We start from the raw sequence: 22,866 nt of genomic DNA, 5'->3' as shown, positions 1-22,866 counted from the left end.
CAAACACTTCCTTTTTCACTCCTCCACAACATATGGGGCCAAAATGTTATTGAAGGGTATGTGGGTTTTTTTTTTTTTCCTGGTGGCTGGAGAATCTCTTAAATAGAATTTTTACAGAGGACAGTCCTGCTACTTGAAAATTTGCTGATTTGTGCCATTCTCCAGATGCGTCTTGTATTCTCCTGAGAAAATCTTCCAAAGTATTTTGGGATCTGTCTCTTTGGGTGGAATTCCTTTGGCTGGATCAAAGTTTCCATAAGCAAAAGGCATTATTTTCTTGGTGGAGAAATCAAAATCCAACTTTTTTTTCAATACTGAAGTTTATAGATGTAATTATCAAAATATTAGTAATCTTTGGGACAAAGTAAATATTATACATTTTTTCTTTAACACTATTTGTCATTATGATTCTGTTTAATAATACACATTAAATATCACTATTGATAGCAGACTTAATAAAATGTAATTGAACTGAATTTAGCCGCCATTATTCTTTAGAGTTAATTGTTGAAAAAAGCTTGATTTCCTTATTGATAGGCCCCAGTTTGTGCGAGTTGGAAGGAAAAATTCCAGTTTCATCTCCTTGAAGTAGGGTTCTCCACAGGGCTGTGTCCGGAGTCTGTTATTGTCCACCTGGATGACCCATGTCTGCTGTGCCACGTCTGCTACGAATCATATTGTGAAGTATGCAGATGACATGGCAGTGGTGGGTCTTATCTGGGATGAGTGGAGGAGGAGATGAAGGCTTTGGTGGACTGGTGCAATAAAAATAACCTGGTTTTGAATATTAATAAAAACAAAAGGAGATAATTGTTGATTTTAGAAAGAGCCGGCATAGTCATTAAGGGTGCAGCTGTGGAGGTGGACAATAGCATTAAGTATCGGGGGGTACAGATAATGAACAATATAACTTGGTCTCTTCATACATTATCTTTAGTGAAGTTTGCAAACCAGCGTTTGCATTTCCTGTGTCGGATGAGAAGCCCATATCTTTCTCCTTCTGTCCTGGCCACATTTTATAGAGGCACTATTGAGAGTGTTTTAACAAACTGCATCATTGTTTGGTTTGGTGGCAGCAGTGCCTCAGATAAAAAGTCCATACAGAGAGTGGTAAGGACAGCTGAGAAGATTATAGGACGCTCACGTCCCATTATTGAGGATACTGCTTATAAGCGCTATGTGCTTAGAGCTCGAAGCATTGTTAGAGCCCCTACACCCACTTCACGGTCTGTTTCTGTTGCTCCCCTCTGGGAGGAGGTTTCGAAGTATCTATATAGCAGGACTACTAGATTTTGTAACAGGTTTGTTCCTTATGCCATCCGTCTTGCCATCTGTAAATTCGCAAGATTCTTTTTCCCCCGCCATGTATATGTATACATTCAAACTAGACTGTGAGGTTTCTCTGTCATATATGTGTGTATATGTGGGTATATGCATAATGGTTATCTTTTGAGAGCTGAATGCAACAGAATTTCATTTTAATGTGTGCTGATTAGTATACATTTAAAGTGACAATAAAGTTTTTATTCTATTCTATTCTACACCTACCATGTCACAGTAATTAGGCATTTTTCAAATTAATGGCATATTTGAACATTCTTTTGAAAGCTGCTTTAAAATATATTCTTTCCCTAAAGAGAAATGAAGAAAATGAAGAAGAAGCTGAAAATTCTGTCAAGGAGTTCCGTCCTGGAAAACTGAGACTAACATTTGAGGAAATAGAAAAACAAAGGCAAGAGGAGGAAAAAAGAAGAGCAGAGGAAGAGGCCCGGAGGCGTATAGAAGAGGAGAAAAAAGCATTTGCTGAGGCAAGAAAAAGCATGGTAGGTATCCTTTTAGCTATTCCAGCTAGTTTTAGCTGTTCATTTTTGCTAGATTCATTTATCAACCATTAGTGGCATTACACTTTAACATCAACTTGTAACAATGAAAACAAACAACCCCCCCCCCCCCAAATACCAAACTTAAACCAAAAGAAGTAGAGCTAGACTTCTCTGTGAATCAAGGATCTTGTGGAGTTTTCCCTGGGGAAAGGGTTAAAAAATTTTTACTGGTGTCTTTTTCACATACGTCCCTCTCCACACAGTTTTCTTGTGCTGTTTTCAGTATTCTCAAATCTTTTAGGGCAACCCATAGTAATAATGACTAACACTAATTGATATTTATTTCGATCTGCTGAAACATCAAGACTGGCCAGACCAGTGGTGGTATCTAAAATTCGTTACTACCGGTTCTGTGGGCGTGGCTTGGTGGGGGGGTAATGTGACTGGGTCGGCGTGGCCAATTTTTTTTTAACTTTTAAAACCATTTTTTCTACAACCTCTTCGGCCGATCAGGCAACTCAGCTGGGATCGTCAGAGGCACGTGATCATCAGAGGCTTTTTTTTTAACTTTTAAAAGTATTTTTTTGGCCGAAGAGGTTGTAGAAAAAACGCTTTTAAAAGTAAAAAAAAAAAAAATGCCTCTGATGATCCCGTGGCTCAGCTGGGCATGGGGGTGGGGGCAGGGACTTTTGCTACCGGTTCTCCAAACCACCCGCCTCAATTGCTACCGGATCGGACAATTCAGTCCGAACCGGGAGCATTTCACCCCTGGGCCAGACTTAAAAAAACCAAACAAAAAATCAATTTAATTGAAATCTCTCATACTATAGATTTACCTATAAAGTTATTTTTAAGTCATAATTTGAGCTAGAAAGATTATCAAGGTCATATAGTTTTTTTAAAAAAATCATAATATATTAAAATAAATAGGAGAAAGTTAATTTAAAAACCAGAAAAGAAAGCAAATTATAACTTCATAAATTAGTGCCAATTTTTAAATCTCAGCTCAGACTGAGGAAACAATATGCTGATTTGTTTACTAGTTTGAATGAAGTTGGATCATGTAAATGTCTTTACAGTGGTATTTATTTATAAAATTTATTTACCGCCCATCTTGTATTCAAGGTCTCCTGGTAGCTTATTTCAGATTATGATAATCCAAACTCTCAAAATTTTACCAAGGCATTAATAAAGATTAGTCCATATAATTATCAATATGTAATCTATAATTTAATGTTTATACTGAACCCATTGTTAATGAACCAGATTATTTTTTAATAGGGGCCAGATGATGAACTTTCACTAATGTCAAAAACTGCATCTCAAGAATCTCTGACGCCTGGAAAACTGGATATTAATTTTGAGGAATTACTGAGACAAAAAATGGAAGAAGAAAAAAGACGCACAGAAGAAGAACGCCGACAAAAACTGGAACAAGAGAAGCAAGAATACGAATTGCTCAGACAAGAAATGGGGCAGGTCTGTGTTTTAGGTTGTGAGATATTTACCTCGATAGCAGACTTGGCTAACAAATTTTTAATTTATAAAATACATAACTTCCATGGTAAATTTTTTAAAATTAAGGAATACTTTGAGCTTGGTTTTTTGGTTTTTTGATTGGTGGTGTGTAAATGTGGTTTCTCTCTATATGTCTGTTATTTTTAATTGGATTTTGTTCAGGTATTCTTTGTTTAACTGATAATTTCAAACATTTTATTCTAATAGGAGGAGGAGGAACATGAAACCTTTGAGCTAAGCAGGGAATATGAGGAACTGATAAAGTTAAAAAGAAGTGGTTCAATTCAACCAAAGAACCTAAAGAAAAAATTTGAAAAAATTGGACAATTATCTGAGGAAGAAACACAAAAAAAAATTGAAGAAGAGAGAGCAAGGAGGAGAGCTATGGATCAAGAAATAAAAGAAAGAGAAGCAGAAAAATTTCAAGAGGTATGCTATTTTTTAAGTATATAGAGAAATAATTTGTGGCCACCATTTAAGCAGTTGTGACTGACTGGATACTGGAGTCTTCCCAATATAATTTTAAGACCTTTTATAGTTTGGTCATTATCATGTCTCAATTTAGGAGAAAACAGATGTGGCTGTAACAAATGAGCATTCAAAAGAAAATGATAGCACAATGTTTCAAGGAAACAGGATTCTGGATCTGCATAACAATCTGATAATCTTATACATCTGGTTTATTTATTTATATCCCTCCTTTATTGTTTTTTATAAATAACTCAAGTCAGTGAATATACCTAATGCTCCTCCCTCTCGAATTTTCCCCACAACCCTGTGAAGTGGGTTGGACTGAGGAAGAGTGACCCAAAGTCACACAGCTGGATTTTATGCCTACGGCAGGACTAGAATTTACAGTTTCCTGTTTCTAGCTTGGAATCTTAATCACTAGACCAAACTGGCTCTCAACTTAATCCTGTTTTATTTATTAAATACTCACATCTTGCCAGTTAAGTGAAAGGTGTGATACCAATTGTATTCTCTATATCGTAACTGATAATATGTTACGTACAATATAGAAAATACAAATTCAAATCTACAAATAACAACATAAATGCCTGTGGGTAAAAACGAAACAAAACCCAGGTACCATATAATGGATAGGAAGGATACACATTTAACAAATACAGTTTAACAAATGCAACGATCATTAATTGGTTCCGGGAGGCACGATGAATACCAAAAACAATGACTACAAAACCATTCCCTCCCCCCAATAAAGAATAATGTAATGTAATGAGTCACAAGGCAGCCGACACCTAGAAGTTCTAGCTTGAGCATTGAGTACCAAAAGATGAATACTGGGACAAAATTTTTGCATCAAAATGCAATACCAAATTTGATGAGTTTCAAAGCAATTGAGTAGCAAGATACCACTGTATATTTATTGTAGAAATTTTCAAGATGAAATTAATCATGAGGAATAAAATTCTTGGTAAAAGGTGAATATGATCTGTTTGCTAGATTAGTCCCTTTGTAGAAACTACCCTCTAGTATCTTAAAGTACGCTTGATATCTAGGAACTCTTGAAACATATGAAGCTTTCCAGGATGGTGCATAATCTTGTTTAAATTACCTAACATATTCTATGTCAGGTTATGCTAGATGTTGTCCCAAGCCCACAGTTAATGGAGCTCAGCTAGCATAGGAACTGGGAACATAAATAAAAATAAACCTGTTTTTATTTCATGTGCACTAATTACCAATCAGTTTCCAGGTACAATTCCGAGTTCTGCATTTAAAGGTCTAATGGCTTAAGCTCTTAAAAAAAAAAACCTTTGCTTTTAAATTTTGGTGGCTTAATTTGCTTTTTCTATTTTTATTTTAAACCATTTACATGCCTCACTGATTTTCTCTGGGAATTCAAGGGAATATATATATTCTATTCTCCTATTCATTTATATCCCAGAACATCCCTGTGAAATAGATTGGTATGAGAAAAAAATGATTGAGCCAGTCATTCAGTGATCTTTATGAAATTAGAACCTTTTCATGTTTAAGATTACTAATAAATGTGTATTTGAACTCTGCAAATTAGTTATTTCCCAAATATGAATTGTGTAGGCTTAAGAGAAAGGTTGTACTGTTTACAAATCTGCAGTTCATTCTTTCAAGATGGTACACTGCTCAATCCAAATTTCTGAAAACTTCTTTTTTCTGTTCCTTGAATTCTTCCAAGAATTATCTTTTCAGCTATAGAATAAACCAGTGTTAATGTCTATGTGGACATTTATTTTGTATGAGATTTTGCACACTATGTACACCTAAATGCATGTAGTTTCCACCTTTCTGCTCTGTACTTGTTTAATGAGGGACTGAATTTAATCTAATCCACTGACTCTTCCTAAACCTTTATGTGCTGAAACCAATGAATAGACTTATCATTCCTTTCTTTCTTTTGTCTTGAAGATAAGCAATTAGGTTTTTAATGAGGTACAGCAATTACTGTGAACAGTATTCTGTTCACTCAGAGTAGACAGTACTCTTGAATGGGTACTTTAATATAAGCATAATGAAAGTTTCAGATGTTCTTTTTCAGTCCTATTTTTGTTTGAAATGGAACATTAACATAGAATTTATAAGTTAGGGATTAAAGATCTGGAACAATACCCAACATAGTATAACAAGAAAAGGCAACCTTTCAGGCTTACTAGGACTATTTGGTGTTTTTTTTAAAAAAATATTAGCCATGCATATGCCAATTGAAGCGATGTACCTACTGTCTTCACATAACATTCAAAAACTATCCACATGGTGCTTAGAAAACAACCTGCACCTCAGCATCAGCAAGACAAAGAAGATGGTCCTGGACTTCTGGAAGGAGAGGAACCTGCCCCACTTTACATCAAAGGGGGCTGTGTGGTGAGAATCCCCTCCTTCAAATTCCTGGGAGTCCATCTTAGCGAAGAACTCACCTGGAGAAACAACATAACCCAGGTGGCCAGGAAGGCCCAACAGAGACTCCACTTCCTTAGAGTCTTCTGGAAGAACAAGACTGAACAACTGATGACCTCCTTTTACCAGTCCACAATAGAAAGCATCCTCACTTATTGCATTACGATATGGTATGCTGACTTGACAACCATGGATAGAAAGACATTACAAAGGGTGATGAGCACGGCACAAAACATCATGGGCTGTCCCGATATCACTAGATGAAATTGCTAGGACTCGCTGCCTTAGAAAAGTGAGGAAAATATTCAGGGACGACTCACACCCTGGTCAGCACTTCTTTACTCTCCTACCTTTGGGTAGAAGATATAGTAGCATAGCCAGTTGTATGAACAGGCTCAAGAATAGCTTTTATCCGTGGGCTGTCAGATTCCTGAAGGCAACATAACATCATAAGCATGTAGTATGATAAGACTTGCAGGGCTGGCACATGTTCATATTGGTGCAATATATTATAATGCAATGTTACGCACATTTATGTATAGAGGATTGTTTGTTGTAAGTATGATTTATTGGGTTAGGGATTTTCTTTTTTCACTGTGAGTTATTGATATGTATTTATGTTGGGGAGTGCATGAAGGGAGGCTCAGGCAATCTCATTGTACACGTGTTGTGCTTTGACAATAAAGGTTGAATTGAATTGCATCCACTCATTTTAACTCGAGTTATGGTATTGCTGAATGAGGTGGACTTAGAATGAGACCTTGTGGATGCAGTTCTTTCAGCATCTTGGCGGTCATGTGATTGAAATTCGGGTGTTTGGCAACCAGTTCACAAATACAGTAAAGTCAATGGGAAAGGGGATTACAAATGATTATTATGTGATTGAGAGATGCCATAACTGCACGGGATTTGCCCAACAGTAGCAACTAGGATGGCAGGAACTGCTGTTCTAAATTAGTGCAGTTATGTGACATTACACCTTATGACTGTCATTTAGCAACAGTTTCTGATGCCAATTACCATTGGTAAAGTAAGGACTACTTGTGTAGTAGGGCTGGGTTTTACTTACCTTTACTACCAGTTCGCAATGGGATCGCTCACGCATGTGCCTTGCTTCTGCGCATGCGCATAAGCTTCTGCACATGCGCAGATCACCAACGACGACATCCGGGGCAGTGGGCGGGGCCTCCCACCGGTTTTACTGGTTCTTGCGAACCGGTCCAAATCGGGGGCAACCCATCACTGTTGTGTAGGTATTTCAAGTAAAATACTCACCCTAATTATCCTATCTATAAATATGCTGAACATAAAACATTTGTGTTCAATCTTTTAAAAATACCTAAACTCAACACTTGTTTACAATTCCTTAACTTCATTCCCAGCTAAGTTTTCTTTATAACTAACCTTATTTCACTTAGAAAACATATGTTCTTACAATTCCCAAAACTGCATATAGAATGCGCTATTCACACATTAATCAAAGCAAATGCATAGCTTTTCTATTTCCCCTTTCACAAATCTAGAAGTTATCATAAGCCATGGATTTCTAATGTTTTATTGTTCAGAATAGTTTTGGCAGATTCAGTAATTTGTATATTATTTTGATACACAATTCCTTATTGTTGGGTTTTGAAGATTGAAGATAGTTTCTTCCTAATAAGTTTACTTTGTTTTCCAGGAGGAGGAAGTTGATGTGAAACCTGCTGCAAAATGTGAAGCTCCATTCACACACAAAGTTGACATGAAAGCTCGATTTGAACAAATGGCAAAAGCAAGAGAAGAGGAAGAACAGAGGAGAATTGAAGAACAAAAGCTGCTACGTATGCAATTTGAACAGAAAGAAATAGATGCAGCATTACAAAAGGTATTAGTATCTACTTGATCTCCATAACATACAAGTTTTTTATTGTAAGCTAATAAGAATCCTTATCTGCAATGGGTATGTTCATATGGACAAATACTTTATTGCATATTTATTCTGCTTTTGGCATATCTTTCTGTAGTGGCCACATTAGGGCATTCACTGAACGAACCTCCTCCCTTGCCTTGATTAAATGACATTCACATGTGAAAAAAGCAGCCTAATGAAACTGCTATTCTGCTATGCTATAATATACCCTTGTTGTTTTAATTATTTCCTTATTCTTAAAAAGCTTAAAAGAGATGCTCATGTTTCTCCCTGGCATATTTTATTCTCGTTAGTCTGGAAGATGACTGGGCTGTTTGTGTCAGTGTTAGGTAGATGTTATTCAAATCTATCATTTTGCTGTAAATACTACATTGATTTTCAGCACTTTAGTCTGCTAATCCTTTTTAATTTAGGGGAACAGCTAAAAATGATCTAATTAACTCTGGTAACCCAAGCCTTTTGAAATCCAATTATCAATATTAGTTTCTATTTCTTCACAACTTGTGTTAAAATATTCACAATGTCTGTTTAAATGCAGAAAAAAGAGGAAGAGGAAGACGAGGAAGGAAGTATTGTTAATGGCTCAGTGTATGAAGATGAAGAACAGCAAGCCCGTTCTGGTGCTCCATGGTTCAAAAAGCCTCTTAAAAATGTATCTGTTGTGGATAGTGAACCAGTACGGTTTACTGTTAAAATAACTGGTGAACCCAAGCCAGAAGTTACATGGTGGTTTGAAGGGGAAATGTTGCAAGACTGTGAGGATTACCAATACATTGAAAGAGGAGAAACATACTGCCTTTACTTACCAGAGACCTTCCCGGAAGATGAAGGAGAATATATGTGTAAAGCGGTAAACAGTAGAGGAACAGCCGCTAGCACCTGTATTCTCACTATTGAAAGTAAGAGATAGCATTTCACAGGTTATCAAGTCTTCAGTTCTTGTTCTCTGTTGATTCTTTCTTAACTCCACTTTCTTCTCTTCTCTCCTTTAGCTGATGACTATTAAATATCCTACCATTTCTGGAGCCTTCCTTCCCTTCATTCACTCCATCTATCCTTTTCTCCTGTGGTGGGGCCAAGAAGTTGTCTATCATTCCTCAATTTGAATACTTTTCAGACTGAAATTCGGGCAATAAAAGTTTGGCTCATTTGACATATAGCAGTGCAATCTATAAATGATGGCTGCTTATTTATGCTACTGTACTGGTCCATGTGATGATGTTCCATGAGGCAAATCAAACTGCATGAAACGGTTTGCCATGTGGTTCTAGAATCTTTCATTATGCCAACATAAAATATGTGGTCAAACAAAGCACTCTTGAATGCACTAAATAGGAAGAATAATTGACCAGAAAATCTCAATTCTATTGTTTGCAACTTTAATTTTATGCCAAAACATGGCAAGTTTGTAATTTTTAATCTTTTAGCCAAGAGCAATTCATTCTACACAAATGTTTTGATCAGGGCAACTTTGGGGGCAAAAAAGGATGTCCTTTATTACACTATTAACTAAAAGGTAACATAGTGTTTTAAGTTACGCTTTGCTTAATGTTTTTATTTTAAATTGTATGAACAAAATAAAATCAAGATTATTAATGGCCTGAAACCAAATGTATACTATTAAATTATGCATTCAGCTGTAAATTAAGTTCTTTAAAATCAAGCATTTGCTTTTTATATGGTATTAGATGGTAGATTTCAGTTCAGTATTCCAGACAAGATGCTGGGCAAATCTGCATCATGTTCAAATTGTTAGCGTAATAGTGGGTGGCTTTTCAATTTGCATCTCATTTTTATAGAACTTAATCATCTCACTACTATTTCCAAACTAAATAACATATATTATTAATACAGTTATAAATCTGGAACAGATGAATAAGTTTTTTTTGGGGGGGAGGGGAATGAAAAGCAGTTAACTAAATCCCATCACATAATTAAAATATGCACTGGAATTTCACATAAATTTGCAAATCTTCCAGTTGGTTTGGGCTTGTATTTTAGTTGCCAGAGCAAGTCAGAATAAATTTTTATGCAGGAGATTTTTTAAAAAAATTGTACCAAATTACTTATTCTGTATTCAATGGAAGGATAATAAATATGTTCTGTTCCTAAAGTTGAATGTTTTCTCTTTATCAAGGCCGTAGCACTCACCTTTAATAGGTTTTTGGATGTACAAATATTTTTTTTAAAAAAAATCCATTCAAAGATTAAATAATGCAAAAGACAAATTTTTGTCCATTAGTTTACATTTATTGAGAATTCATACAAAACAGTACAATTAATGTATTTTCATGAGTACATACATTGTCAATAGGCAAGCTCAACACAACATACTGGAAAGCATTGGATTTACCTCACGTCCAAGCTGCATCTGCCTAAGATACTTCCCATCACAGTAGCCTTTAAAAGACAGTCTTCTTTTTTAACACGGGTAGTTTCTGCAGAGAACACTATTCTCAGGACAAAAATGCCTTTCATGCATATTAAGATAAAGTTGCATAAATGTAAGAGTTTGATAGGGTACTACAAATAGAAAAATGGATCTATTGTACATATTCTGTAGGACCCAATGTTTTACTTTATAAAACCCTAATACACAAAGAAAAATGTAAAATTCTACCCTCAAACTTATGAAATGTATCCCAGTTGACAATATTTTTAGAAGAAAGGATTAGTGAATGATATAGCCTACCTATCAAGATCACTGAGGTGTAATTTACAAAACTCTAGATAAAGATTGCTTTTTAACTAGCAAATATCCTATACAGAACACATACCAACAGATAATCTAAAGACATTAGCTGAAATTAAGACGTTCCTCTGTTTTAAAACATTCATTACTTTCATTTAATCCTGGGATTCAATTAGAATTTAGAAATATTTTCCTGCTATAACACACAAACTGCACAAAGAAAAACTATCTATGGATTCGGCTCAAAGGTTCCATATTGAGAGTAGAACACTTCAATCCAACCTTATCTTTCTGAAAGAAATCGGACAAACCAAAAATAAAAGCTATAGTACAAGAAGATGCCTATAGGTCCACCGAAACAAAAATTATTAACGCAGATCTTCACCTCCTACGTCAACAACTTTTTCCCGTTACATCTCCTGTCTTTGACTTAAATTTCAATGTATGCTGTTTGTTAAAAATGAATAGGAAAAAAACAAGTTTTCTTTTATAATGGTGAAACAAAATTCAACCAAGATGAAGCTCTTCAGCATGTAGCTAGCTTTCATATAAAAATTAATCTGACATATCAAGTATAACCCCCCCTAAAATAAAATAAAGTGGCTTGAGGGAATTCAAGTACAACTACTGATTTAGTTGTAAACGCAAGACATATCCCGTGCTTGACTATTTAGCAAAGTGTAAACTGATAAATAATTTTTATAATTACCACATAACAAGTTATGGAACATTTATGGTCAAGCAAATAGCACTTTAAAGAATGAGAAGCGATAAAAACAGGCAAATTATACCCTACACCATTAAGTATGGGATACATTTAAAATCGGTATTGTTTTTGCCAATTTTACCTTCTACATGGAGCCCTTCTATGGTCCATGCTCATCGGCTCACCAGGGCCATACACTCAAAGGAATCCTCTTTATTGGAAGTAACTACCTCAGGACCTGATTTTATGAGCTATGATTTGGTGCTTGCAGCATCTTCAGCACTGTGTGTGAAAATGAAGGCAGGGTTTTTGAATATTTTCCTTTCATGCACAGAAAAGCAGGACTTTCGATAAAATCAAAACATTTTATTAAGTGACAAACAAAAACTGATGGTACTGCCTTAAAATTGTCTATTTAAACTGAAAATTAAGCTACCTAAGTAAGTCATATACAAAACATTTTAAAACTAGCAAAAATATACAGCAATTCAGCTGAAATAGCAAAGTAGGAAGGAAATTGCTATAAAAAGAAAAGATCTGCCAAACTTGTTAACATATCACTGGCACAATATTTTTTAGAACTATTTTGCAAAAGTAAAATCTCACTTCTTTTCCTTCTGCATGAAATAATCAAGCTACATTAATTTATGGTTTATGGTGTATCATCTTAAGATTGAGAGAAACATACAGTATATTCGAATACGTAGTATTTGGGTATAACATCCACATTATAGAAGCATTTGTGAAGGCTGTTGAAGTTCTGACCAATATTTCCTGCATCTTGAAAAAATACTTTATATTCATTTGTAACAACTATTGAGGGAAAATAGTAAAAGTGACTTACTCAAAAATTATTGCAGCAATCCACTTATCTTTAAAAAAAAATAAAGATACACATTTACCCAGAAATGTAAATAATTGTTTCAGAATTCTCATTGGAATGAAACCATGAATAGCAGAATACATTTGGGAAAAGATATTGGCAGATTGCTTTTGAATACACAAGCACAAAAAAATTCTCACAGGGACAACATTGATATACTGAAATATGTATTTATACACTTCCTTAGGTTGTGCTTACCTGTGCTTTTTGCAGCAGAACCTAAGGTGGAAGATCTGGGAAGGCACTGTGAAGTATAAATAATTGCACTGTTTGCAATTAATAAAGATTTTATACTTTAAATGAATCAAAATCAACAGCCTCCATTTGGTGAATGATAAAGAATCAGGTGAATGTTTGTTCTGTTTAGTTAATAACTACACCATTTTCCAATAAGCTACAGATTTAACATGCAAAATATTTAAGAGACTTCATAACCTACTTCTCTATATATTTATTAACTTCTAGTAGTCTTTTCAAAATGTAAATCCTAAACTAAACTGGGATAAAAAAAAATCCCTCCTGATTCTACAGTAGAACAAATGCATTTCTAATTATTTTTGCAATAATACTACTTCATTTTAGACCACATTCAGTTCTTCTCTTGCAGCCACTCTAAGTGAACACTCCAAAACAACAAAATGATTTTCTAAAGATAATGCTAATAAAGATTTAGAAAAATAGCATATAGCTGCATCACTAAATATATGCAGACAACTGAAGACAAAAACAACTTCCTCCTGACAAGCATTTTTAAATGTTAACAATTTATAAGTTGATATCTGAATATCTCATTTCTGAAACCCTAATGAACAATGTTAGTTCATTGATGAATTCTTTAGCTAAAGCTAAATATCTCAAAATACTTACCCATACACACACACATATTTATGCATATCTAGGTATCTGATTAAACAACCAATTGTAATTTTCTAAAATATCAGCACTGTATTTTATTCCAACATAATATTCACACAGGTATGGCATTTGCATTATGTGGAACACTGACAAAAAGATACTGTTGCAGTTCATCATTTTGTCACTCTGATGTACTTACAGTGCAATGCTCCTTGAAGGAACAATCAAGGATGATACACAGCACAGTCCTCCTCACCCCTACAGAGCTAGTTCTATACTGGCTGGATCAAACCTGCACTTCAACAGACAATGGCAAGACAAACTGTATTGCATGTAATCTAATATATGCAAAAAAGCAAACAGTGGATTTTAACAGAACACCAATTTTCAATTAGAATTATTAAAAGTAAAACGTATGACAGAGACTTTTCAAACATAACTTAAAAACTAGTCTTTCAACATTTAAAAACAGACCTTATCTGAAAAAACCTTTTTTTTCATTAAGCATTCCAAGACTCAAACAGCATGTTTCTACAACAAATGCAGTTTTATAACTAAAAAGCATAATCATCCTTACTACACTGAATTCTATAGCAAAGTGCTGCAAACCAACCGCTTAGCACATTTTGTTTTTCTAGATAACTGACTTTAATAATGTGTCTGGAAAATATACTGAAGAATTAAATCATACATAAAACAAATGTTAACTATAGCAGCTATACGGGTCTGGGACAGTGGTCATGAATAAAAAAGAAATTTCAACTGTTAATGCAGAAGTATGTCAAGAAATACCTTCACATACATGCAATTTTTATACAAGTAGAAAGAGAGGAAGATATCAGAATGCTAAATAGTAACATACAATCACAAAAGAGATCCCTCTAAACCTATTCTGGGGAAATACCAACATCAAGCCTGAACTTAAAAGAGAGGGGAAAAGTCTTACTTGTGTACATGTACAGAATTACTAAAAAAAATATCGTTGAATTCTCTTGAGTACCCACATATCCAACTTACCAACACAGGAGGTTTCATATTATTTATTGCAAAGCACAAAACAAGCATTTAAAAGTGATCAAGTATACATTGAAAAAGTACATTTATATCACAAAGCATTGACCACATAATAGTTGCAAATACATTTGCTGGAATGTGTACATCTACACTAATGTACTAAAAACAAACCAATTTCCATTTCTACACAGAAATATTACCTCCTATCAGTTGTGATAGATATTTTGTACATTTCAAAAAAACACTATTTTTAAACCAAACAAAATTATGATCTTCATCAAGGCGTCTGCATCCATACATTTAACAAAGGTTTTTTTCCCCCACATAATGAAGCAAATACTGTATTGTCCACTTCTTATTATTGGCCCTGTGCGAAGAAATACATAAGAAATACACAAAAAGTTAAAGAAAATATTTTTTAAAAAATTGCGCTAACTCAGGAGTGAAGCCTTTAAGAAAGAAAATTTGGTTAATGCAATGTTGGTGGCTTCCTGCATGGCTTTCAAAAACCCTGAGGAGAAATTTTTAGATCACAAACACTGAATGTATGCAAAGACAAACACAGATCTCCAGTTAAAAGAGCATTAATTCATTTGCAGTTACGTTTTATCAGGAAAAATGCATACTTCAGAAAGGTATCTATGTGGGAGACATGCAAAAACAAACAAAATTCCACCCCACAAAAATTGAAAGAAGTATCTCACTAAAATATTAGCTAAATAATTCAAGACTGTTTTACCTGTGGTGCTGGAGGATGTTGTGGCATTCCTTGTGGACTTGTCTGGGCATAATAAGCTGCCTGCTGTCGATAGTACTCAGCCCATGCTGCACTGTAATCTGGCTGACCTGTCGGTGGGGCTCCAGTTGGAGCTGGAACAGCTTGACCTAGAACAAATGTAGATTACACAACTCTGGTGCCATAAAAGGGGCAAAGGAAGCTCAAAATAATCTCATTTCTAACGAACATTACCTTGCTTCTTGTAATATTCCTCCCAAGCCTTTGAATAATCTTGTGGCTGCCCTTGTTGACCTGCAAAACCCCCCACATTTTAATGTAAACACAGCTCCCATGTATACCACAATTACAGTCAAGAATACAATGGAAGAGTTCTTTGTCGTTTTGTTTTGATGTATAGTGAAAATCAGAAAATATTAAAATCTAATATTTTAATTTTTGTTTTAGTTTTTAATACTTAAAATTTATTAATTTGAGTTCAATTTATATACAGTAGTCTGTTGTATGCTGTATATCTATGTTTGCTCAACATAGGTATATGATAGGCCAATAATTCATACAAACCATCTTGCATAATCCAACCTACTTTTTGCTTGTTTGAAAATGCTTGGAAATGTATCCCATATTCTATGCAAGTGTGTAGAAAAACTATTCTCATTATATGGTTTATATAACACAATGGGGGGGGGGGCACCCTAAGGGAACTTGCCCTGAAATCTGTACCCAAGGATATGTGCTCTTTTCCTTCTAAATACAAAAATGTTTTCCAATATTAAAAAAATATAGTTTTTATCAAAATATGCTTAATACTTAGGTTAACTTTTGTTTTTGAGGACTAGCATGTAGTAAAAGAATGCAGAATAGCAAAAACCGTTCAGCAACCATAAAGCTGCTTTTAAATCAACTTATTGCTGATTAATCTTATTTTTAATTAAATATTTCAATTTTTTTCCAACTATATTTAATATAAACAATAAAAGAAAATGGATAACGAGAAACTTAAGATACATATGGGTCAGTCGTTTTGTATTTAACAAAGTAAATCGAGAATGGTGTACAGATTTAAAATAATACTAATATTTCAATTCTTATTCATATGTCAAATTGCTATGCATTTATTTTCAGAATAAATTCTGTGATGGATGTTAAGATAATGTCCAAAAGCTCATATAGGTACCTAAATATGAATACATTATTTAGTTCTATGGCTTCAGTTTCTCCATTATTAGTTCATTCTGGTTCTTCGGACTATATATAAATTAGTATCTAAAACCAATTTAGGCAGCATGCTTAACATCAAAAGAGCATTATATCTGATGATCATGAATTTTCCTACCCTACCTACTTAAATTTAGCTTGAAGTGAATTGTTCTATATGTGATGAAAATGTGTGGAATACAATACTTCAAAACTAAGACAATTCATATTTTGAAGACAGTTGCATTGAGAAAAATGAAGGCACAAAAAGAAAAACGGATATTACAATATTTTCTAATCCTATTAATTCCAATTCTGAAACTATCAAAACTAGTTATAAGCAACACCTTATTGGGATAGACACTAATTGTAACTAGGTTACATTTGTATACTTAACATGTAGGAGGGGATGTCACCTCTGTGACAATTGTCTATAACATCATATAATGTTGTCAAAAATAGTTTGCCAACTACTAATCTCACTGGAGAAAGGATAAAAATTCTAAACTAAAAAAAATAAACTTTTATTTATAAAAATAAAAATTATAACATGCTAATTTGAACCTTAAATAATTAGTATTTAAGATTCAGTGTTACAAAGTTAGAAGGAATTTAGAAGATATACAATTAAGTCCTTCAAAAAAATTAACCAGTGCCAAATTTTAGCAAAACTCAATATGGTAAATGGAAATGTATACAGCATTTAGTATAGAATATATAAAATGGATCAAATTATCAAAATCAGGAGTGCAAGTTATATTTTCTTATTTTGCTGTGAAAGTAATTTACACTTAAAATCTCTTGCATCTATTAAAAAGGAAATTAGATTGAGAACACTTTGGGAATTAATATTGTGATAATGACTATTAAGATGGCATAATTTTAACATCTAATTCTGGCAAACACCAGACTAGAACCAATTACTGAGAGAATCTCCTATTTCAAATTAGGCTTTTCATTGATGGCACTGGATGCAAATGCAAACACATATATGTGGCTTCCAACAAAATAAAATTAGAGCTATTGCATGTATTCACCTATCTAACAAAAAGGACACACATATTTCATATCTACTACTTCCATATTAAATGTAGTTTCACAACAGAACATGAAACTAGAATAGCTGTATTTGTGATTCAGATTCAATTTTATTGTTTAATGGAAAATATAAAGAAAATGGTAAATATTGCTGATACAATAAAATATTCTAGGACTAGCATTTTATGAATACATTTTACTTATATGTGCTTTCAAGAACATTAATACCAGAATAGGGTTTACAGTATCAGAAGATTTGGAGTCTTGCACTTTAAAGGGTAGATATATATTTTTAAATGAATGGAATTGGATCCAGTTTAACTGCTGAATTATTTAATTTTGACACAAAAATTCTGTCTTAACACATCTGATATGAGAAACAGGAAACAGCAGATCACAATGGAATCTCCCTAGCAAAGTATCAATACAATCTAACCCTAAGCAAGTATAGATAGGCGTCTTCTAGAGCCTGCTTTGATGCCCTCCTATTAGGTCTATTCTACTGAGTTCATGGGACTCCTTATTTGCAGAGACTTTTCCCTTGTGGATTCAGGGAAGTAAACTCATGCTTGTGTCCTTTTTACTATGCTCAAAGACATGCTCTGATCCTCTCAATCATTTCCAAATATGAGGGCCACTCTGATAAATTTTAGATTAATTACTTTTTAAGGGATGCTAACCCCACATTCAAATAACAGGTGGCTAAATATATTCACCATGTCATACAACTGCGCAAAATTTTAAATGAGATGTTATACTATCCTATTGTTTTTTTCTTTCCCAATAACAATTTTTTGCGTTAAACTGTTTCTCATTTTTACTACGAAGACTAGTCAAAGACTATAATAAATGTATTTTATTTTTTTCGACCATAATGGAACAGTAAAAATTAAAGTTTGGTAAGTAATTTTTGACTTTTTTCTTATTTGTTCCCATGTTAGCTGCTGGAAACATTCTGACATGAGGCAATGGACTGGATTCATTTAGTGGCTTTTAGTCTCAAGTACTAATGTTTCCACTAAAAATTGTTTTGGCAGTTTTGGAAATGTGCCCAGTTTAAGTCTATCAAATAAACCTTATTAAACTTAACTTTTCCCATATAAATGATAATGCTTGCAAGACTACTCCTAGTTGTTGGTTTTTTGTTGCAGAAATCAAACTACAAAAATTAGATTGCAGAATGCACCTTTTCCTCTGTAAATGTAAAGATGCCATAAAAGCTTTCTGCACACTCAAATCACAAAAGGAGTTTTGTTTTTTCAAAATAAAATCGTGTATGAATCAGTAAAACTTCTGAGAAGTAAAATACTAAAATCAAAAGTAAATAAAACATACCCATTTTTTTATAGTATTCTTCCCAAGCCTTGGTATAATCTACCTGCCCTGCTGGTGCTGGATTTGGTTGATCTCCTGATTGAACAAAAAATAGTGTGAGTAAAATAAAAAACTAAAAAGATTCAGTTCCAATCACTTATATTTTATTCTAATTAAGAGTAAAAATCTTACATCAAGAGCTAACATTTTTATTTTCGAATACTTCGCACGTCTTAGTTTAGAAATGCCTTATTTGCACCTATCATGCACAGAATTTAGCTGCAGGTGCCCCATCTTTTAATCATTAAGACATGTACATTTCTTTATCTGGGGAGATAAATCAGACCTCCTCAATGATTCAGCTGTTTCAGTTATATTTAATTGGAACCAGTCATTATGCACAAATCAATCTGTCTCCATGACTAATATGTGCCCCTTAGAGGTCCACACACACAAAACCCTTGTAATGGCAACATTTGCTGTTGCATGTGTCCACATTGTTACCATCATTAAACCAAATAGAATACTTGGAAGAATATACAATTCAAGTTAAGAACACTATTTTTGTCGATTCATGTGTAATCATTTGATTGGAAACATGATATAAACCTTTAAATCATTAAATTGATCTGAATTAATTTTAGATTCAAATTCAGTTTTTGGGTTTTCACCTAGTACAATCATAGTATGTTCTACTGGACTATTTTTCACAATTCCTGCTGATTATTGTCATATTTCTCTTATATACTTTAAAATTAAAACTGAAACTCTACATTTCTTTACGAAACCAAGCTTGAATGGTATTAACTTCACAAGCCTATTACCCCCACCTTTTTTACACAGTGCAGGATTTTATACCCTGATTTAACATCAACTCAATTTCAACAAAGTTGAGTAACCCATTTGCTTGCAAAGCATAAACTGAAAGCCAAGATAATGTATACAAACTTCAGACTGCAGTAGTGAAAAGGCAAGTCTAGTATTGCTCGGGGCTCATTCCCATATTACTAAAACATTTTGGCATATTGTATGAATTTAGATTTTTTTTCTGAGGAATAACTTTAGAAAAAAAGTATTTCTTAAATTCCGGACACATTTTATGAGAAGGATGATATCCTGGGAGTTGTATTTAATTGGCTCATCAACATAATTGCTTGGAATATAAAAAAACTAGTAAGGAAGAGATATGGAGATTACTGGAAAGTTGCCCAAATCCCAGCCCAACTTTGGTTAAAATTCTCATCAATCTAATGCCTTATCATAAATTAGCTGTCCCAAACATCTTTAGATTTGTCTTACTGATTTTAGCTTACAACATACAAAGCTTCAAATATTTAATTGATGAAATTATAATAAAACAACTCTTTCAAAATATTCTAAGGTTTGAATAAGATACTTCAATGTTAAAAAAGCTATTTTGGTATATTTGTTATATTGATACAAGCACGGTACCTTGTCCGTTAGTCTGAGTGGCAGGTGGTGCACTAGGTGGAGCTGCAGGGGGTGGCTGTGCTTGCTGTTGATAGTAGTGGGCGTAATAGGCTGCCCATGCTGCTGAATTAGGATCTGCTGGCTTACCTGAAAATTACGCATGGCATTTAGTTCAACATCTCAAGATCACTAAGATCAGTTGCCATTTACATTCATTCTTATGAAAGATAGATCTATAAAATAAACTCTCCAGAAGTAAAATAGTTCCCCCCCCCCCTCTCTCCATCTATCAATGTAAGCAATACAAAATGGGGTCTGTACTAAGATTGTTCTTCATTCAAAGTAGCATTATTTTGGTTTGTTTGATGTGAATGTCACTTTTGGAATTGAGGTGTTGTTTTAAGATTTGGACTGCATTTTATGCAAGCTTGAGGAAATGCAATAAATCATGTGGTACCTTCTTTTGAATAATAAATACATTTATAGCTGGTTTAGAAAGCAATTCCACTAGCTGTATTATCAAGTATGAAGTCATATTTTAAAGTCATATTTTTAAAAATCTAAAGTATTGGTTCTAAATTTAACTCCATATTTAATTCAGGGTGAATTTTGGCTATCTGAAATATTCAACATACAGGTAATCGGTTCATTACTGTTCATATAATGACAGCCCAGATATCATGGCATTGGAAAGGGTGCTTTATGGCCCATAACGAACTTCTGGCAGTTGCAAAATGTTGCACCACCACTCCTATGGTCACATGATTGTGAACTGGATGCTTGGCAATTGTTCAAAGTTTAGACCAGCTATAAAGTGGCCTGCGATCCTGCCTTTGCCATTTGCAATTTTCTCTGCCAGATTTTAACTTTGTTCCAGCACCTGTTGAAGGAGTTTCCTTCCATACAGAAGGGAGCTGAAATAGTTTGATAGGCAGGTCTTTTATAGCCAGCTCCCAAAATCCAAGCAGAGTGGAGGGAAGCACAGTAAAGTAAGGAGTATGGGTAAGGTATCTCAGGCAGGTGGGGGAGGCCCAGGGCAGTTTGGTGTAGGCCAGGTGTGGCTCTCTGTTCAGGAGCTTGGATTTTGAGCTCCTAAGCAGAACCTCCCAAGGTCTCCTGCCAAGGCACCCTGTGCTCCTTATCTGGGACTCTCTCCATTTAACCTGCAAGATTGCTTAACAACCACAACTAGGAGTGCTGAGATTGCAGTAGTTGAGAGAAACAGTCAAATGGGCATCTTGCTTAATGACCACTTTACCCAACAACTGAGATTCCAGTCCCAATTGTGGTTGTTAGTCAAGGATTATGTGTAAACATAATTTATAGACACTGGGTTTTCACAACTATCTGTGCTTAAATGTGTCTTAATGTTTTTGAATGACCCTATTCACAAGTAATTTTTGCATAACAGTTTTAATTTGCTATTAGACTGCCAAAAACAAATGAATATGTCTTAATGAATGATTTAGTTTTTCTTTACTAAAATATGTGATTAATGTGCATCTCATTGCAAACTAAGACCATTTATACATTTGCTTTTACTTACCAGGGTCTGGGGGATTTGGTGGTTGCCAATGTGGATATGCATTACCCCATCCTTGTGGAGCATATGGTGCTGGAGGTCCACTAAAATGAAAATGTAATATATAATTAGATCAAGTAGTAAAATGGCTGCTGCAAAAGATAGATTGAAATCTACTAAGAAAGTTCTGATTATCTCCATAAAGAAGAGAATTGGCCTAGAAAGCCTACTAGAATCCCGTCATATATATGCTTCAGAACTAATGATTTACAGCACACCTAATATGAATTAAAGTGTTTATAATATATATTTTAATTCAGAATAAATGTTCAGTTAAATGATACCCTTTCTCTTAGAGAAATCTCTAAAGTGAATGCTTCTAAGAGTTTGGTTATAGAACACATTTAAAAACTGCATAGAATCTACAGATGAAATCCAGATCCCAATCCAACAAGATCTTGCTCTGCAAACATATCTACTAGTGTACAATACTTACTGAGGTGCAGGACCAGGAGGGCCAGGGGTATAAGGAGCTGGATTGTAAGGTCCCATTGGAGCCCCAGGAGGCGGCCCAGGGGGTCCATGTGGCCCAGGAACAACACCATGAGGTCCATGAGGCACAGGAGGCCCCAAAGGATTTACTGGACCCTGTTAAGATAAGTTATAATAGTTAGGTTATTCTACATCAATAGCAAGTGTAAGATTACACTGTACAGATAGTCCCCAGTTTAAGAACACTGGACTTAAGGGCAACACCTACATAGACACAAACAGGCTATTACTAAAACTAGTGGAAGGGTTCTCTTTCCTCAAGCTGATAAACTAATGAGGATATACATTTTTAATATGCAGCCTGTTTTCAACAGTTCCTAAAAACACGGCATGGCTTGGTAAGAAAAACTTTGCTTGTGGAAAGTCGATAGGAAAGATCACAAATTAGTGTCACGTGTATGTAGAATGCTGCAACCATCGTAAGTGCAAGCCACTTGACAAGCACATTGGGACATCCAGAATTTCAAGGACTGGTCCGAATTATAATTCATTCAGTGCCATCATAACTTTAGTCGTTGAACGAATGGTCATAACCTGAAGACTATCTCTAACATAACTGTTATCTCCTTAGCTTGCAACCCCTCTGCCCACATCAGAACAGATGGCGGCAGAGAAGTAAGAGATCAAAGGGAAGTTTACTCAAATTACAGATAGTTCTTGGTTAATGAGCGCTAGTTCAAAGTTATGACTGTACTGAATGAGTGAACAGTAGTTATCACCAGTCCTTCGATCTCTTGAATATATGCAGACTCTTGCATATATTCCAATGCAGCAGCTGCCA

General features: G+C 34.5%; 2 protein-coding genes across 9 annotated transcripts in view; one reads left to right on the top strand and one right to left on the bottom strand.

Annotated features, from left to right (window-relative positions):
• The window catches only part of NEXN (nexilin F-actin binding protein), a 34,182-nt gene extending 23,940 nt beyond the window's left edge, over window positions 1–10,242 (top strand). For all 4 annotated transcript variants that reach the window (XM_070941254.1, XM_070941251.1, XM_070941250.1 and 1 more), the window contains 6 exons: window positions 1,638–1,823; window positions 3,105–3,302; window positions 3,549–3,770; window positions 7,915–8,100; window positions 8,684–9,044; window positions 9,138–10,242. In XM_070941254.1, the coding sequence (XP_070797355.1) occupies window positions 1,638–1,823; window positions 3,105–3,302; window positions 3,549–3,770; window positions 7,915–8,100; window positions 8,684–9,044; window positions 9,138–9,151 (1,167 nt within the window). In that variant the 3' untranslated portion in view covers window positions 9,152–10,242. The remainder of the gene's footprint in view (window positions 1–1,637; window positions 1,824–3,104; window positions 3,303–3,548; window positions 3,771–7,914; window positions 8,101–8,683; window positions 9,045–9,137) is intronic.
• A 131-nt stretch (window positions 10,243–10,373) lies between these two features.
• Window positions 10,374–22,866, bottom strand: part of FUBP1 (far upstream element binding protein 1) — a 29,920-nt gene continuing 17,427 nt past the window's right edge. For 2 of the 5 annotated variants that reach the window (XM_070941245.1, XM_070941247.1), the window contains 7 exons: window positions 22,030–22,181; window positions 21,558–21,637; window positions 20,033–20,158; window positions 18,602–18,676; window positions 15,266–15,325; window positions 15,035–15,180; window positions 14,306–14,662 (listed from right to left, as the gene is read on the bottom strand). In XM_070941245.1, the coding sequence (XP_070797346.1) occupies window positions 14,654–14,662; window positions 15,035–15,180; window positions 15,266–15,325; window positions 18,602–18,676; window positions 20,033–20,158; window positions 21,558–21,637; window positions 22,030–22,181 (648 nt within the window). In that variant the 3' untranslated portion in view covers window positions 14,306–14,653. Of the gene's footprint in view, window positions 12,671–14,305; window positions 14,663–15,034; window positions 15,181–15,265; window positions 15,326–18,601; window positions 18,677–20,032; window positions 20,159–21,557; window positions 21,638–22,029; window positions 22,182–22,866 lie in introns of those variants that run through there. The other 3 variants (XM_070941246.1, XM_070941249.1, XM_070941248.1) reach the window with 2 other exon arrangements.

This window comes from Pituophis catenifer, unplaced genomic scaffold, assembly GCF_029215685.1.
Source record: "Pituophis catenifer annectens isolate HBS135680 unplaced genomic scaffold, rPitCat1.0.hap2 SCAF_3, whole genome shotgun sequence".
NCBI classification, from domain to species: domain Eukaryota; kingdom Metazoa; phylum Chordata; class Lepidosauria; order Squamata; family Colubridae; genus Pituophis; species Pituophis catenifer.
Note: the sequence above shows the minus strand (reverse complement) of the source record. Positions and strands in the feature narration are given on the sequence as shown.